We start from the raw sequence: 16254 nt of genomic DNA, 5'->3' as shown, positions 1-16254 counted from the left end.
TCCTGAAGCTGAAGCTGTTACGTTTAATCTGTTATGTTTGTGAAGCTGATGAGTTTAAGTGACTACGTGCCTGTGAAGCTAATGAGTTTGTCAAGTTGTAAAGCATTGAAGTGGTCGATTAAAAGTCCTACCTGAGCCTGGAAAAACCTGCTTCCCTGTGTTCTCCTTCCCTTCTGCTGTGAAGCCGTTCTACAATGGCCATCTATTTATTTATTTGGTTAGTAGCCATGTATAAATAAATCGATAAACCCCTTAAGGGTGATCCAAGACCCCTCCACTTCGTGTTGGATCACCCTGTCGGGGTTTATTGCGCGATTACAACCGGCTGACTGTACATTATCCCTTACATAACTCAAAGTTATTATAAGCAGCCACTTCTATACACTCATGTGAAGTTTATTTTAATAGGGTTTTTATAAGCAACTTATAATGTATAATTAATTAAAATTAAATCAATAAAAAAAAATATTTAAAATGTTTTTTTCAAAATGATAAATAATTGTAAATTTAAACAGATAAAGTGTAAAAGATAAATTAATTCAATGTGTTCAACCTTCTGTAATGTCCACATCTAGAAAACAGACACTCCCACCTCTGTAATAAATGCAGAGATCTTAGTCCCGTCCGAATCAGTACATGAAATCACAGACATCGAGTGATGATAACTGTAGCTCAAACGTTGTTAAGAAAACTAATCCTGTATGAATAGGGCTTAAAAAACATCAGTAAGTATTGGTTGAAAATGATATACCAATCATTGTTTTGTAGCAAAGCTTTACCAAAAAAAGTGTGTTTATGACATAGCTTTGATGAAGTTAGATTATAGCTGAATAATTTCCAGTTATTACTGCAAATCAGAAACACTTACATGGTATTTGTTTTTGGTTTTTTGTTTGTTTCTTTAACTTTATTTTTTGTTGTACAGAAAAAAAATTAATGATTTTTCTTTCTGGCACATACAAAAAATATTTAGCTAAAAGTAAATTTCACTTTTTGTGAAAACGTTGGCAGGCCAAGTAAAAATCTGAACTACTCTGCTGACCTGACTAATCCTTTACTGTTAAACACTGGATTTGCAGAAATTATTTGATACTGAGCAACTGCATACATTTCTGTCCCATAAAACTATCATATAGCTTCTGAAGACTTGTAATGTAACAAACAACAACAACAAAAAATCATATGGACTACTTTTAGGGTGCATTTGTTGTTCTTTTTGGAGCTTGTCAGTCGTGTGTGGACATTTTGTGCTCCATGGAAAAATAAAAAGCATGCAGATAAATATAATGACAAAATCTTGGGTGAAAGTCACTTTGCAAAAAGAGTGTCGCCTAACTGATATAAAAGCAATGCAAAATATCAGTGATAGACAAAAAAATGTCAGAACAAACAGTCTGGGTGGTTGTTATAAGTCGTGGGCATAAAATAATACTGCTCATCACTGCATAAAAGCGGTTTTAAAAAACAAAACCATCTTCTAGAAAAGGAGAATTGATATGATATCAGCTACACAAATCAAAGAGATGCATGCAGTCTCAAGGCAGAATCTACACATGAAACACTGGCCCTGAAACACTGTGCTCCACTTGCAGAGAGAAACTGGAAACTTAGCTGGATAAGCTAGAACTTTTATGTCCAACAATACTATATTTAACTCAGTGGGCATGAATAAAAACATGAAAACGCTCTTGAATATCATCATAAATGAAGGACGGGCAAGAAAAATGGCAGACTTCCCATGAGGAGGACAATACCAGGACAGCATACTTAAGTGGCCTTCTTATGGAAAGGAACGCACTAGCCTGATTGCAAGGCAATCATTTGATTGCACACAGATGTCAACAACACACAAACACACTGTGCGTGTGTGCACAGCACGGATTAACTTTACAGTGTGTTCTGGAGGAAAAAAGAACAAAACAACATTCAGAATCAGAGTGAGCTTTATTGCCAAGTATGCTTACAAGGAATTTGTCTTGTGACAGGAGCTTCCAGTGTACAACAATACAAAAACAATACAAAAACAGCAGCAAGACATAGATAATAATAAAAAATAAAAAATAGTTATACACATACGTACATACACACACAGACACACACATACATACATACATACAAATACGTAGTGCAATCTAATACAAATCTGTTATCTGTTATGTACAGTGCAAATACACATCTGTTATGTACAGTGCAAATGTTTTTTTTTTTTTTTTCGTTTTTGTTTTTTTCCCAGAGGAATGAAATGGCAGAAGAGGTTGGATGTGTTGGATAAATATAAAAAAAGACTAAGCTGTGTATTGCACATAGTTATTGCTCAATGGGGCAGTTTTAACTGTTCATGAGATGGATAGCCTGAGGGAAAAAACTGTTCCTGTGCCTGACGGTTCTGGTGCTCAGAGCTCTGAAGCGCCGGCCAGAAGGCAACAGTTCAAAAAGGTAGTGGGCAGTGTGAGTGGGGTCCAGAGTGATTTTTCCAGCCATTTTCCTCACTCTGGAAGTGTATAGTTCTTGAAGGGTGGGCAGGGGGCAACCAATAATCCTCTCAGCAGTCCGAATTGTCCTTTGTAGTCTTCTGATGTCTGATTTCATAGCTGAACCAAACCAGACAGTTATTGAAGTGCAGAGGACAGACTCAATGACTGCTGAGTAGAACTGTATCAGCAACACCTGTAGCAGGTTGAATTTCCTCAGCTGGTGAAGGAAGTACAACCTCTGCTGGGCCTTTTTCACAATGGAGTCAATGTGGGTCTCCCACTTCAGGTCCTGTGAGATGGTGGTGCCCAGGAACCTGAATGACTCCACTGCTGCCACAGTGCTGTTTAGAATGGTGAGGGGGGTCAGTGTTGGTGTGTTTCTCCTAAAGTCCACAATCATCTCCACCGTTTTGAGCATGTTAAGCTCAAGGTTGTTTTGACTGCACCAGATAGCCAGCTGTTCAACCTCCCTTCTCTATGCAGACTCATCGTCATCTCAGATGAGGCCGATGACAGTGGTGTCGTCTGCAAACTTCAGGAGCTTGACAGAGGGGTCCTTGGCGATGCAGTCATTGGTGTAGAGGGAGTAATTCCCCATATCTGTGTTGTTAGACCTCTAAGTGTTTGACAAAACACATTTTACACTACACATACCGTCCTAACCCTCCAAATCAACAAAGCTGCAACTCTTATTCCAACAGACTTTTTTTTTTAAATGGGAAAAGCCTAGAGTCAAAAAAATCAGATTCAAGAGCTGGAACTATTTGTATTATAAATCGACATAAAAGGCACACAGTGAACCCTACGTATCCCAGCATCCCAGGACTGAGAGGCCTGTCAGCTGATTGACTGCTAAATGCTAGGAGCTTTTATTAAAAGCAGCAGGATGTGAATTGTAAATCAAAGAGAGGATAATTCAGCAGGTAAACGCCTTCTACATTGGTGCACTATTGTGTACCCTCAGTAATAAGATGAAGAAGGGGAGATGATATGACTACTGATTGACTTGAATGAATGGAAGGATGGAACAAGTTTGAAATTATGAAAATGAGGAAACATGGGAAGAGATGCTTCCACAGCCAGAAGTGCCATAGAATTAGCATCATATTGTGTGTTTGCATATGGGTAGTTTAATATGTAATATTTTTTATTATGAAGATAACATGTCCTGCCGTGTGACAGGCTATACTCCATCTACAACTATATTGAACCACATTTTGCTAATTCTTTCACTACTAATATGCAAGAACAGCAGGTGGGCTTCTTGCCACAGCAGGAGACTGGCAGCTTCTGGTCAACCTAGGGTGACAGCTCAGATTCCCAGATACCATCGCAGTGACCATCCTCAGGCCAGACATGGTCCTGATGTCTGAAATAATAAGGCAGATGGTCCTGCTGAAGCTGACGGTCCCCTGGGAAGACCATATTGAAGAGGCGTATGAGTGGAAGAGGGCCAGGCATGAGGGCTTGGTAGGCGAATGCCACATTCGCGGTTGGAGGGCTAGATATGAGCCTGTTGAAGTTGATTGCAGACGCTTTGCCGGCCAGTCACTGTTCAGAGCACTCAAGCACCTTGGCATCACAGGGCTGCACAGGAAAAAGGCCATCAAGAACACCATGGATGCAGCAGAGAGGGCATCAAGATGGCTATGGATCAAGCGAGGCGATCCGTGGTTAACAAAATCTACTTGGACACAAGCTGGGGCATGATAGCCCCCGTCTGGGTCGCCTGGGTGAGGGTGTCTGATGATTAAAAGACCCGAAACACCTGTTGTTCCCAGGTTACATCACTGATGATGTGTCCAAGTTGCATCTTGAGGTGTATGTCAGAACTAGGGATGTGTGAGACTAGTCGACTAAACGGTTCTGATGCTGCTAGTCGACACAATTACTAGTCGGTTAATATTTCCCCCAATTAAACCGATCATCATTTTTACACATTTACATTTGTCTTCATTGTTTAAAGAGGCTGTGCTTAAATTACTGTCATATTAATGTTACATATTTTAAATAGAATTAATAATACAAATATTATTTTAAAAAGAAGATATCTGTAGCAGATACAAAGTTCCATATCACCTCAGGCTGCGCATGCTTCTTCCCTCTCTCACTTGCGGCGCGCACAGGAAAATGTCCTCTCGCTAGACAAGCAAACTCAGCAAATTAGCTGTGAAATAAATCACTTCGGTGGTGGTGCGGGAACGGATTACCAAACCTTTGAAAGTCCCTATGGATGTTTTCACATTTGAGTCTTCTTTACATCTGTGCATGCTTGCACAGTGGAAAAATACGTTATTTTTCCACTGAGCAGGCTTTTTCAAGCACAGGACAGTCGCCTCAGGTGAGTCAAGTCCCGTCTTTCACCAGACCATGCTGACGTGTTAATTTTGCTCATCAAAAAAAATGTATGCTTTTGAGTAAGAAGTCTAGAAAATTTAAATTTTAAACGAGGTGCCGCGACTGCTTAACAGTTTAAACTATCTTTTATTCTGTGTGCACGTCATGTTTAGAATACATTATGTTTGTTGTAGGCTAAATCACAAGCCTATTTTTTCTACCCAATGGCTACTTGTTTTTTTTTTTTTTTTTTTTACACCGTAACTGTTATTGGTTAACGTTCTTTACCGAACAGCTGTCATATTAGATCAACGGCACGACTGTATGTCGTGAAATACGCGCAACTTTTCAGCGCATTTCTTTCCTCTCTCGAAGATTTGGCTTAGTCTACCTGTTAGTCCTGACTGTTTTAATATGTTAAGTAACTTTTACGTGGTGAATTCTGTTTAGAACAGGCTGGGTTGCTCTACTGGTCCAGCACTATTCATTCAATTGTTCTCAATAAATATGCCTCTATACGCTAACGTTGATTCAGTGAATGCGTGTCATATTCTATATTTAATGTACAATGATCATAATGCAAGGCAAGCACGTCACAGATAAATGCCCCTTTTCAGTGGAATTTAGCTTTGGATTTGGAATAGATTAAGTATAAACAATTTTTTTTAATGTTTTCTGAAGGTTGGTTTCTTTTTAGACTAGTCGACTTCAAAATTTCCATTTAAACGTCAGTGAAATTAGTCTTTCAGCACATCCCTAGTCAGAACCATGCACTAAAAATTATAATGCATGCATGCATTTTCATACTTTTAAATATTCAATTGTCACACCACAGGACCATTTACAATGAATGCAAAAACATAATTAAAATGGTGCAAAAAGACCTAACGAAATCACTTGACAAGCACAGTTTTGCTCCCTGTGTTGAAGTTTTCCCCATCGAAATAGGAATTGTGTTTGGACACTTACTGTACAATAAAAAATAAAAAAGACAATAATTACGTCACAGACGTGAACCATGATTTGCTACTTGCTATTGCTAGTCAATGGCAGGTGTTATTGGGGGGAGGGACATTCTCATTCTAGAGAACATTAGATTGGACAAAAACGATTAGTGTGCAAGATGAGTCTTCAATATTTCTGGTCCGTTTTCCCAGAAGAGGAAGACCGTAAAGTTTAAAGAGATAGTTTACCCAAAAATGAAAATCCTCTCATCATTTATCCCAGATGTGCATGACTTATTTTCTTCTGATGAACACAAATTAAGAATTTTAGAAGAACATTTCAGCTCTGTTGGTCCTCACAATGCAAGTGAATGGTGGCCAGAACGCTGAAGCTCCACAAAGCATATAAAGGCAGCATAAAAGTAATTCATATGACATTCAAACAGATCAATAGTTAAATTATTATTTTTTTTTTGACTATAAATCTACTTTCCAACAGCCCTCCTATGCACGTTCACGTTTACTGATTTGCATTCTTTGTGCGTATCGGCAGCTACTGGGCTGTTGAAAATATTATTTATTTATTCTTTATTTCTCTGTTTTTTTTCTCTCTTTCTCCTCCCTGCCAAGTAGGTGGAGATATGCACGAAGAATGAAAATTGTTAAACAACAGAATAAGAACTCGGCCCTCTTGTGAACCCACATAGGACAGCTGGTGAATTTAGTCAATTTACAGTATAGTAAAAAAGGTTTTAAATATTGATCTGTTTCTCACCCACACCTATCACATCACTTCTAAAGACATGGATTCAACCACTGGAGTTGTACAGATAACTTTTATGCTGCCTTTATATGATTTTTGGATGTTCAAAGTTCTGGCTACCATTCATTTGCATTGCACTGACCTACAGAGCTGAGAAATGTTTCAAAAAATCTTTGTGTTCAGCAGAAGAAAGAAAGTCATGCACATTTGGGATATCATGAGGGTGAGTGAATGATGAGAGATTTTCATTTTTGGGTGAAATATCCCTTAATGCATATAGCTAAAAAGTACATCTAGTCAAGAGTACACAAGCACAAAGATGACCTCAAAGCTAACAGACATGAACTAAAAGCCACAACTCAAATTATGATTTCTTGGGGTCTTTAAAATAATGATGACAACTCCCAGCACCTAAAATACAACTCTGCATTAAACAAACATAAACATTTTAAAGTAATATCTTGATGATGATGATGATAAATGATGGCAGAGATATATGAACGAGAGCAGGTGAGCGTGAAAGCTAATGTAAGGTGACAGAGAGACAGCAGAAGGCATTGAAGTGGACTAATTCAGTTAACTGGATGGGATGCTCACCAAAAGAGACAGTCAGAGGTCAAAAAAGACAGATCTGTGTTTTCACCTACTTGCTACTTTAATACATTTACAAATGTGAGAGATATGAATGAGACACCAGAGGAGGAGGGAGATAGAAAGAGAGAGAGAAAGAAAGGAGGAATCAAGGAAGCATGAAAGGAGACTAGATTAAAAAGACTTCAAAGAATGTAATAACTACTCAGTCAAAACAATAATAGCTGAGACAGAAGTTAACTGGAAACAGAGCGTAGTAGTGTTTGGATGTTGAATGGATCATTCAATGACTAAGTGTGATCATGTGAGCTTTGTGTCTGCTGTGGGGGAGTGGTAGTGAACGTGCTTGATCATTCAATCTTCACTCTCTCCAAAACTTTCCAGTTCTCGTTTCACTAAAATTAATCACAATTTCTTTTTTTATTTTAAAAAGCAAAAAAAAAAAAAAAAATACTGCTATTGTGATGGCGCAATGATTCTTGGCCAGAATTCCTCTCTTCATATCTACATTTACATGTATCCATTTAGAAGATGCTTGTATCTAAAGTGACATACTAATGAGTAATACAAGTGTGATTGCTCAAAGTGAAGGCAACAAGACAATACGATACACTAACATCCTAAATTTCTACTCACAACTAAAATAGAATGTACTGTAGATATGATATCTAGATCAACATCAGAATGGATTTAATTATCCAATAAAAACAACATCTGATGTAGATTACAAAGACATACATATTTTTAAATAACAAGTATCTATGAAACCATGCACAATAAAACGTGAAAAAGAACATCAACATCTACATTCAAGAATGTGTCTGTCAAAATATGTCAAATGACTGGAATCACAAATAAATGAATAAGCGATTATCAGAGAAGAATATAGAGACTGTCTGCAATCCAAAAGCTGAGAGCAATCAATTGAATAGAGAAGTCAAGCTGACATGGAAGGAGGGAAGTGCATGAATGGAAGAGTGATTTAGTCAAATTGAGCATGAAAATAAGAGCAGAAAAGAATGCAGGCACATATGAAGCATCTCCACCAGCTCACTGATCTTTCCTCAAACGCAGGGGGGAAGACAGGTTAGAGAAGAGGAAGATGGACAGATAGATATGGACAGGAAGAGACCACATCGAGTAAGAAGGCAAAAAAGAGATAAATGAAAACAAGATAAAATTCACTTTACACTGCACATGCGATGCTACAAAGCGTCATCTCTTCCATGTGAATCTGAATTTTTATCCTAAACAGCTGTGACCACAACTGGATATTTTGTTAATTGCTTATCAATCAATAATCAATTTCTGCAGCATTATTTGGTTCAAAATCTTGCTCCAAATAACTGTATACTACACATGGAATATGTTCTGATTGGCTGTTATTGTCGCATTTTCACTTTCAGTGCGGACAGACAATTAGCTAATCGCTGGAATCTTATTGCATTATGACACTGTGGCAGGCTTCAGATCAAATGAAGAGCTAATGAACAAGTTTATGATCCCAAATTTTCTCAAATCCACTCATACTTTAGTATATTTGTTGTCAGTACCATTTTATCAGCTTGAATCCAAAACATTCTCCAAAAAAAAAAAAAAAAAAAGCAGAATAAATCAGACAAAATAATATCACATCCAAGGCCACGTCCACACTAATTCGTTTAATTTAAAACCTCTGTTTTCAGTTTCCTAACATCGTTTTCCAAAGTATGCATTTCTGCAGAGCGTTTTCAGAAGTCTCTGTTTTCACTGAAGGAAAACGCTGTTCTATTGTGGATGAGAGGTGTAAATGTAGCAAAATCCATGTGTTTTCAAACTGATTAGCGTTATCGTGGCCCATGTCTGACCATAGAGTAAACAAACTTCTGCCTGCATTCTTGTCAATGGAGGGTTGTCAGTTTTGATAAATTCTACCTTATTTGAACTTGACATTACACCTAAACATTCTTTGGACTGACACACCAAGGTGCTGCACACTGTTCAAGTTATTCTCTGAGAAATAAAATGCAGCAAACTCAAGTTTAAGCTAACATTATTTTTTAAAATAGCATTTTTGGGGGCCTGGGTAGCTCAGCAAGTAAAGATGCTGACTACCACACCTAAAGTCACAAGTTCGAATCCAGGACGTGCTGAGTGACTCCAGTCAGGCTTCCTTAGCAACCAATTTGCCCAGTTGCTAGGATGGGTAGAGGCACGTTGGGTTAACCTCCTCGTGGTCGCTATAACGTGGATCGCTCTCGGTGGGGCGTGTGGCGAGTTGTGCATGGATGCCATGGAGAATAGCGTGAAGCCTCAACATGCGCTAGGTCTCCGCCGTAACGCGCTCAACAAGCCATGTGATAAGATGCGTGGATTGACGGTCTCAGATGCGGAGGCAACTGAGATTCTTCCTCCGCCACCCGGATTGAGGTGAGTCACTACGCCACCACGAGGACTTAGAGCACATTGGGAATTGGGCATTCCAAATTGGGGAGAAAATAAATAAAATAAAATAGCATTTTTATTGTCGATGCACTTGCAAGATGTTAAATCTACTGTTAGCATTTGTGTTCATCCAAGTAACAACTTGCTTCAGCAATTTATCTTGTCGTAAACATTTAGTCACCACTGAAAACTCTGTACCATTCAAACCACATTACACATTTTTAACCAGTGGTTTCCAAGTAATCAAACTACGAATTACGCCTGTCCTGATTATTAAATAACAATCATATTGCACTTTTTGATCTTTGAATATTGTGCAATTCACAATCACATTTTACTGTCCAACTACGGGAATTTTAAGTAGGGATGTGGATGGATAGTTGACATTCGGTATCGCTCGACGCGCCACTATTCAAATACCAAAATCACTATCCGGTTTTTCTATACATGCACTAGAGGTCTTCAACCCCAGCCGAACTCAATGAGTTCTGACAAAACATCTGGTTTTGGTGAGTTTTTCAAGTATAGGGTGAGATAGGGGCTGTTCAAACATGCTTTTCTGTGCGTCTGTACTGTTAATGCGCACTGTACGGGCATCTTTGACTGTTGAGCTGAATCTCACTGTTTTCTCTTTCAGTGTCTCGTGCAAGATCGCCACATTTTTAGACACCAAGTAAAGTTAAAAAGAACTTTAATTTTTATAAACGCCTTTTATAAAAACCTGCGTCGTTTCATTTGTTGCGCTGTGCTGTGAAAAGCAATTAATCAACGTTTCTTCAATAATCAGAGAATCCATTTGTGAGAAGGAAGACATTTCATGTGACTGTTGCACCATTAAACATGATTCCAGGTTGTTTTTCACCAAGGAAAGTTACAGCGCTTTATAAACGGTTAGACAGTGTTTTTTTCCCCTTTTGCTCTAATGTGCATATTTACATACAATAGCTAGACAAGTTCAATGCCATTTGCCATTTTAAACTGTTTAAAAATCAAAGCACCCTTGAAGAGGCTATTTAACCACAGCAGTGCAACTCCATGCACATGACAATGATGCTAGCATTTGCTGCCTCAATGTCAGCCCGCCTGGGCAGAGTGCATACTACATGTAGTAACTGTTTGATTAATTTTGTAAGAGTTTAATGAGATATTATCATTTGAATCGCATCACATAAAGCATAACATAAAAATCACATCACATCAAACATCACATAAAACATAACATCACATCACAAAACATCACAAAAATTACATAACATAATCAGGTTTGCTGGATTCTAAAAACAACAGTGGAAATGTAAAATGGACCAAGACTAAAGTTGACCAAAAAGATAGACATATTTTAATATTTGGAAATATTTTGATATTTAAAATATATTTTTTTCATGTCATTTTACCCCTTTGCAATATTTTACAAGTTTTTAAAGACCTAAAGGAAATCATGCATACTTGTTTTGTTATATTATTTGATATGAAGTTAAGTATGAATAAATGACTTGACTTGTTTGAAGCACACATACCTTAAAAATTATGACAATTTGTATGACAATTAATTGTTATAAATCGCGAAAGCCCTACAACAGACAATTAATCGTCATAATTGCAATTATTTGTTTGACAATTAACTGTCAGCCAAATTTTATAATCGTGACAGCCCTACTAAAGAGATGCTTTATTTTATCAATTTAATGTGTCTTAAAATATACATGGAGATAATATGAAATGGTGTAGACACAAGAGCAATGCAAACATGATTGTTTACTCTTTACTCATAACAATTTTCTTGCTCTAATTTTAAGGAGCTCTATGTAACATGTTTGTGATGTATTTTTGCATCTCTTTAATAAAAGTTATTAAATTACTGCTTTCACAGGTATGCATTCTGCCACGTGAAACCATACATCTTTCATCCAATCGAAACCCATAAAAAAAAAAAAAAATTGTTTTGTTATCCCTGGAAATCATCTAAAACCTTAGTAGGATTGTTTAGTTTAAGCAATTCTTAAACATTTAAATCAACAATAATTCTGCTCTGTGGTCACTGCCATTGATAACGTAGAAAACGTTTATGTTCACTACAGTTAAAGCCCTCTGCTCAAGGACGGATTAAGACCTGAGAGGCTCATGGGCCGGTACACTGTGGAGGCCCCCCCATGATGTGACTACGTTCACCTTTATGCGCTACAGGACGCTTGGCAGATTTGGTTTGATTTTTCAAATATGGAAGTTTGTAACAATGTCTGACACGGCCAATTATATGTACTTTTTCATCATGAACCGATTCAAAATCATGTGTTATTAATAGGGTTGTGCACAGTATTCAAATATCAAAATCACTTTTCGGTTATTCTGCACCTGTATAGAGTTCTTCAACCCGATCTGTGTCCGACGGTACACGACAAACCTACAGGTTTTGGGCCAGTTTTTCAAAGTAGGCTATAGGGCGAGTTACGGACTGTTCACACGTGCGTCTGCGCTGTTTTTAAATTGTCTTTTATGTAAACGCGCACTGGAAGGACGTCTTTGATCATTGTGCTGCGCCACAACTTAGGACCGTCGCATTTTTTTAGACACTACATTAAGTTTAAAAGAACTTTAATATTTATTAATGCATCTCGAAACACCTGTGTTCTGTTTCACCATTTGTTGCATTGCATCAAGCTTTTTCAGCACTGGTGTCACAAATCAACATTCTGATGATGTTTAGGTTGCAAAGAGGACTTAATGTGACTGTTACACATCATTCAAGATAGTTTTTCTCCTGGCAAAGTTTCAGCGCTTGTTAAACAGTGAGCCAATGTTTTTTCCCCCTTTTGCTCTGGTGTGCAGACAACAATTACACAAGTTAAATGCTGAATCATTTAAAAGTCAAAGCATCCCGAAGAAGTCCTGTAATCCATAGCATTTGCTGCCTCATGGAAAGTGAACCTGCCCCGGGCAGAATTTGCATTTTCCATTGATTAAGAACAGGCCTACTATGTTGAAGGCAATGACAGAGATTATTTTTGTTCGACTTTAATGTGATTTTATCATTTGAAGATCTATGTATTGTGCTATTTAGGCTCATAGCTCACTGTGCACTTTATTCTCTGCTGTAGTCCAACACGCATTCGGCCGAACAAATGCTATTTCACATAAGGCTGACATTTATGTGGATTTATAATAAATGTCTCAAAATAAATAAATAAATAAATTGATTTAGAGCTTGGGGCCCTTTGGGTTTAGAGGCCCCTGGGCAATGGCCCAATCGGCCCAGTGGTTAATTCGTCCCTGCCTCTGCTGCATGAACGTGGAAGTGTGAAAAAAGCATATTATCCTCAATTAGGATATAGGGTAGTAAACAGAAACAAACAGTTCTTTGAAAACAAACAAAATATCACATTGGGTATAAAAACCTCTTTTTCTTAAATGTCACTGAAATTAATTTCAAAAGGACATGCCAGATGCATGATGATTGACAATCTTCAAATCAAACTAGTGAGGGAGCATTTCTCAGAAAACAAATATTTCCCTAAATGATGATGATGTTATAGATTGAAAATGTGTGGAATGGGGGAAATGTGAAAGCGATAAAGCCACAGAATGACACCAAGTGAAACAAAAAACAGATATAATCAGCTGCATTAAAGGCTGGTGCCAATCAATCATATAACAATGTTCAACAAGACAAGCAGGAAATGAAGCTGTCACATAAAACCAGACAGCGCTGAATCTTTATAAATGATCATTTTGATCTTGATCTATGTGTGAACTTTGCCGTTTTAGGAGTTCACATTTTTCAAACAATGCCCAATATTACCAGCCTTTGGGCTATACAATGTCAATTTACTGATCGGGCGGCCAACTAACCTTTATTTTGTGGCCCCCAAAAAGTCAAGTGAGAATTAGGTAGTGGGCTATTTGCGTCTAATGAAATAGAATTCAACTGACAATGTGAGTTCATATGACTGTTTATATCCCTGAGCTGAGGAGTGTGAACACTTGAGACTGTAAGGACATTTTCTGACTAAACCAACCACAAAAAGGTCCTTGACCGCAGTATAAAACCACATCCTGCTTCCTAAAATGATACCTAAACAATGCAAGTTTTCTGACTGATATCACTCAGATTGCAACCATGATAACGAATGATGGGGCTGCATTTGAAGAAATAATAATAATAATATGAATAATTGTACATTAACTTACTCATAAGTTTACATACCCCTTGCAGAATGTGAAAGTAGTTTAGAAAGTTTTTCTTTTTTAATTAGAGATTTTAAGAATTGTTTTATTTAATTGTGTATATAAAGGAAAAATAAATAGAAATTTGCAGTTACAGGTATTACTAATACGGAAATATACAGTATGTTATGTCAATTGTCAAAAAGCTTCATCAAATTTTTTATTTTTTTAAAAAAAATTTTTACTGGCACATAAATTCATCAAATTGTACGCCCCCAAAAGTTAATCAGACACTGAAATGTCCATAGTTTGTGATGAAATACACAACTGTGCTAGGAAACTTGTTTGAACTTGAGGAAAAAGGACTTCATAATCCACTAAAAATGATAATGTGACCAGGTTAAAAACAATTGCAAAATTGTGGTTAGTTCTGAGAAAAGGTCTAGTATCATTTGTTTGTGGATGCCAGTGTGTTTGATATTTAGGTTGATCAGTATGCCTGATGTAACCACAACTTACAAAAGACAGTTGTTCCAACAGATCAGATCTACTTTATTGTAGAAAGTCTACTAACAACCTCTGGAAATTATTGTAAGCTAAGTTTCTGCAAAAAAAGGTTCAAAAGACTGTTTGAAACCAGCAATTTTGAGAATTGCTTGGCCCACCACTATCTTTATTTCTTCATTAAACCATACACCCAGACGTGCTGCTGTGAACAGGCACTTCAGTTGGCTTCTTTTTTTTCTCTCAAAAAGGGTTTTTACCACATATAGAAACTTAACACTCCAATGTATATACAATCATTGAGATTCTGGTATCTTTATTTATTTTTTTTTTTTTAAGTTCACCACATTTTTGAGGCTCAAGTTCAGTTTGTGACTTTTAATATGTATTCTGAGCTTCTTGCTCTGATTTTAAAATCTTGCTTCTTGCCTACAAGGCCTTAAATAATCTTACTCCTTCATATCTCTCTGATCTTTTTCATATCTATACACCTACACGTACCCTCAGATCTTCCTTGTCAACTCTTCTTGTTATACCATGTAGACCTATGGGGTCTAGAGCCTTTAGTTATACTGCCCCTCACTTATAGAATTCCCTTCCTCTGGATATTCGTAACAGTGATCGTACTTTTAAAACTCACCTATTTAAGCAGGCATTTTTATGACTGTGCATGCACTGAGTTCATACTTTGTATCTTCCAGTGTCTTATCGTATATCATAGTATTGTTTGCTTAATGTTGTTATTGTTGATGCATTCAAGGATGACTTTTTTGTGGTCTGTTTGTAAGGTGACCTTGAGTGTCGTGAAAGGTGCCTATAAATAAAATGTATTATTATTAATTGGCTCTAACGGGATACATTATATCTGTTTTTTTGGTAAGATGGTTTGGTAAGAAAGCAACAGCAAAGAACATCTAGACTAGAATAATAATGTGACGGCTGATCCCACATGACTTATTCTCTACTACACTTTGAGAGCTAGATAAATAACACCAAGTGTAGCACTGTCAGCTCCTACAAAAATCTATAGAGCTGGTGAGCAGTGAAGTATGGATGGATGAAATCCACTCTTACCTGTTTCATGTAGGCATAACACATGGTCTCAGCAACACGCTTTCCTTCATCATAGCAGGCCCGTGGACCAATAGGGTTCACATGGCCCCAGTAGTCCTCATTCTGGGGGTGCACCTCTGGGTCTAGTTGAAGACACAGACACACACACATCTAAAACACAATTCCCCTACAGACTACCTTAAAAACACATATTGCAAGTTCCACTGAAACATTCTATTGTAACTAAAAAGGACAATGGTCCTTAAAGGCATAAATTAGCCACACACACACAAAAAAAAAAAAAAAAAAAAAAAAAAAAAAAAAATAGGATAATCACCAACCACTATGCTTTTTCTTTTCCTGTGGAACACAAACAAGGTTTTTGCCATCACGTCTAAGCAGCCTTTTTCCATGAAATGATTGCGAGAAGGAACTATTTTCCAAGTCTTCTAAAGTCATACATCTTTTGTGTGAGAAAATGACATTTAAATGGTTACTGAATACAATTCTTGCCTTCTGCTTATTCAAATCTAGCGCATTTTTCATACACTAATCTTCAGTTGCACACAGACAAAAGTACAGCACACAACCAAATTCCATTGATTCTTTGCACATTGATGACATCAATGTGACAGATTTGAATGGGCTTGAATTGAAAATGCGTTTGTTTCTCACTCAAAGCTATCACTTGGCCATGGCTTTTTATAGCAAATTCACATGTCATATGAACTACATTTATGTTGTCCTTATTGGAGCTTGACTGTCCTAGTTCCAGTTCAATTTAATTAGAAAATCGCACCGACATTCTGCTTCTCCTTTGTGCTCCATGGAAGAAAGAAAATCATACAGGTTCGTAAAAACATGAGCGTATTCAAATTTTTGGGTGAACTAACCCTTTTAAAACAAATTATGTAAGCATTACATAACCACTGTTTATAATGACTTTATGCATTCCTATGGCCATAGAACTATAAACAGTAAAACAAACAATGCAGAGACAGTG

General features: G+C 37.3%; 1 protein-coding gene across 2 annotated transcripts in view; it reads right to left on the bottom strand.

The window, feature by feature from the left end:
- The window catches only part of LOC127448596 (UDP-glucuronic acid decarboxylase 1), a 119797-nt gene that overhangs the window by 44117 nt on the left and 59426 nt on the right, over positions 1–16254 (bottom strand). For both annotated transcript variants that reach the window (XM_051711262.1, XM_051711261.1), the window contains exon 9: positions 15273–15394. In XM_051711262.1, coding sequence (XP_051567222.1) covers positions 15273–15394 — 122 coding nt within the window. The remainder of the gene's footprint in view (positions 1–15272; positions 15395–16254) is intronic.

This window comes from Myxocyprinus asiaticus, chromosome 11 (genome assembly GCF_019703515.2).
Source record: "Myxocyprinus asiaticus isolate MX2 ecotype Aquarium Trade chromosome 11, UBuf_Myxa_2, whole genome shotgun sequence".
Lineage (NCBI taxonomy): Eukaryota > Metazoa > Chordata > Actinopteri > Cypriniformes > Catostomidae > Myxocyprinus > Myxocyprinus asiaticus.
Note: the sequence above shows the minus strand (reverse complement) of the source record. Positions and strands in the feature narration are given on the sequence as shown.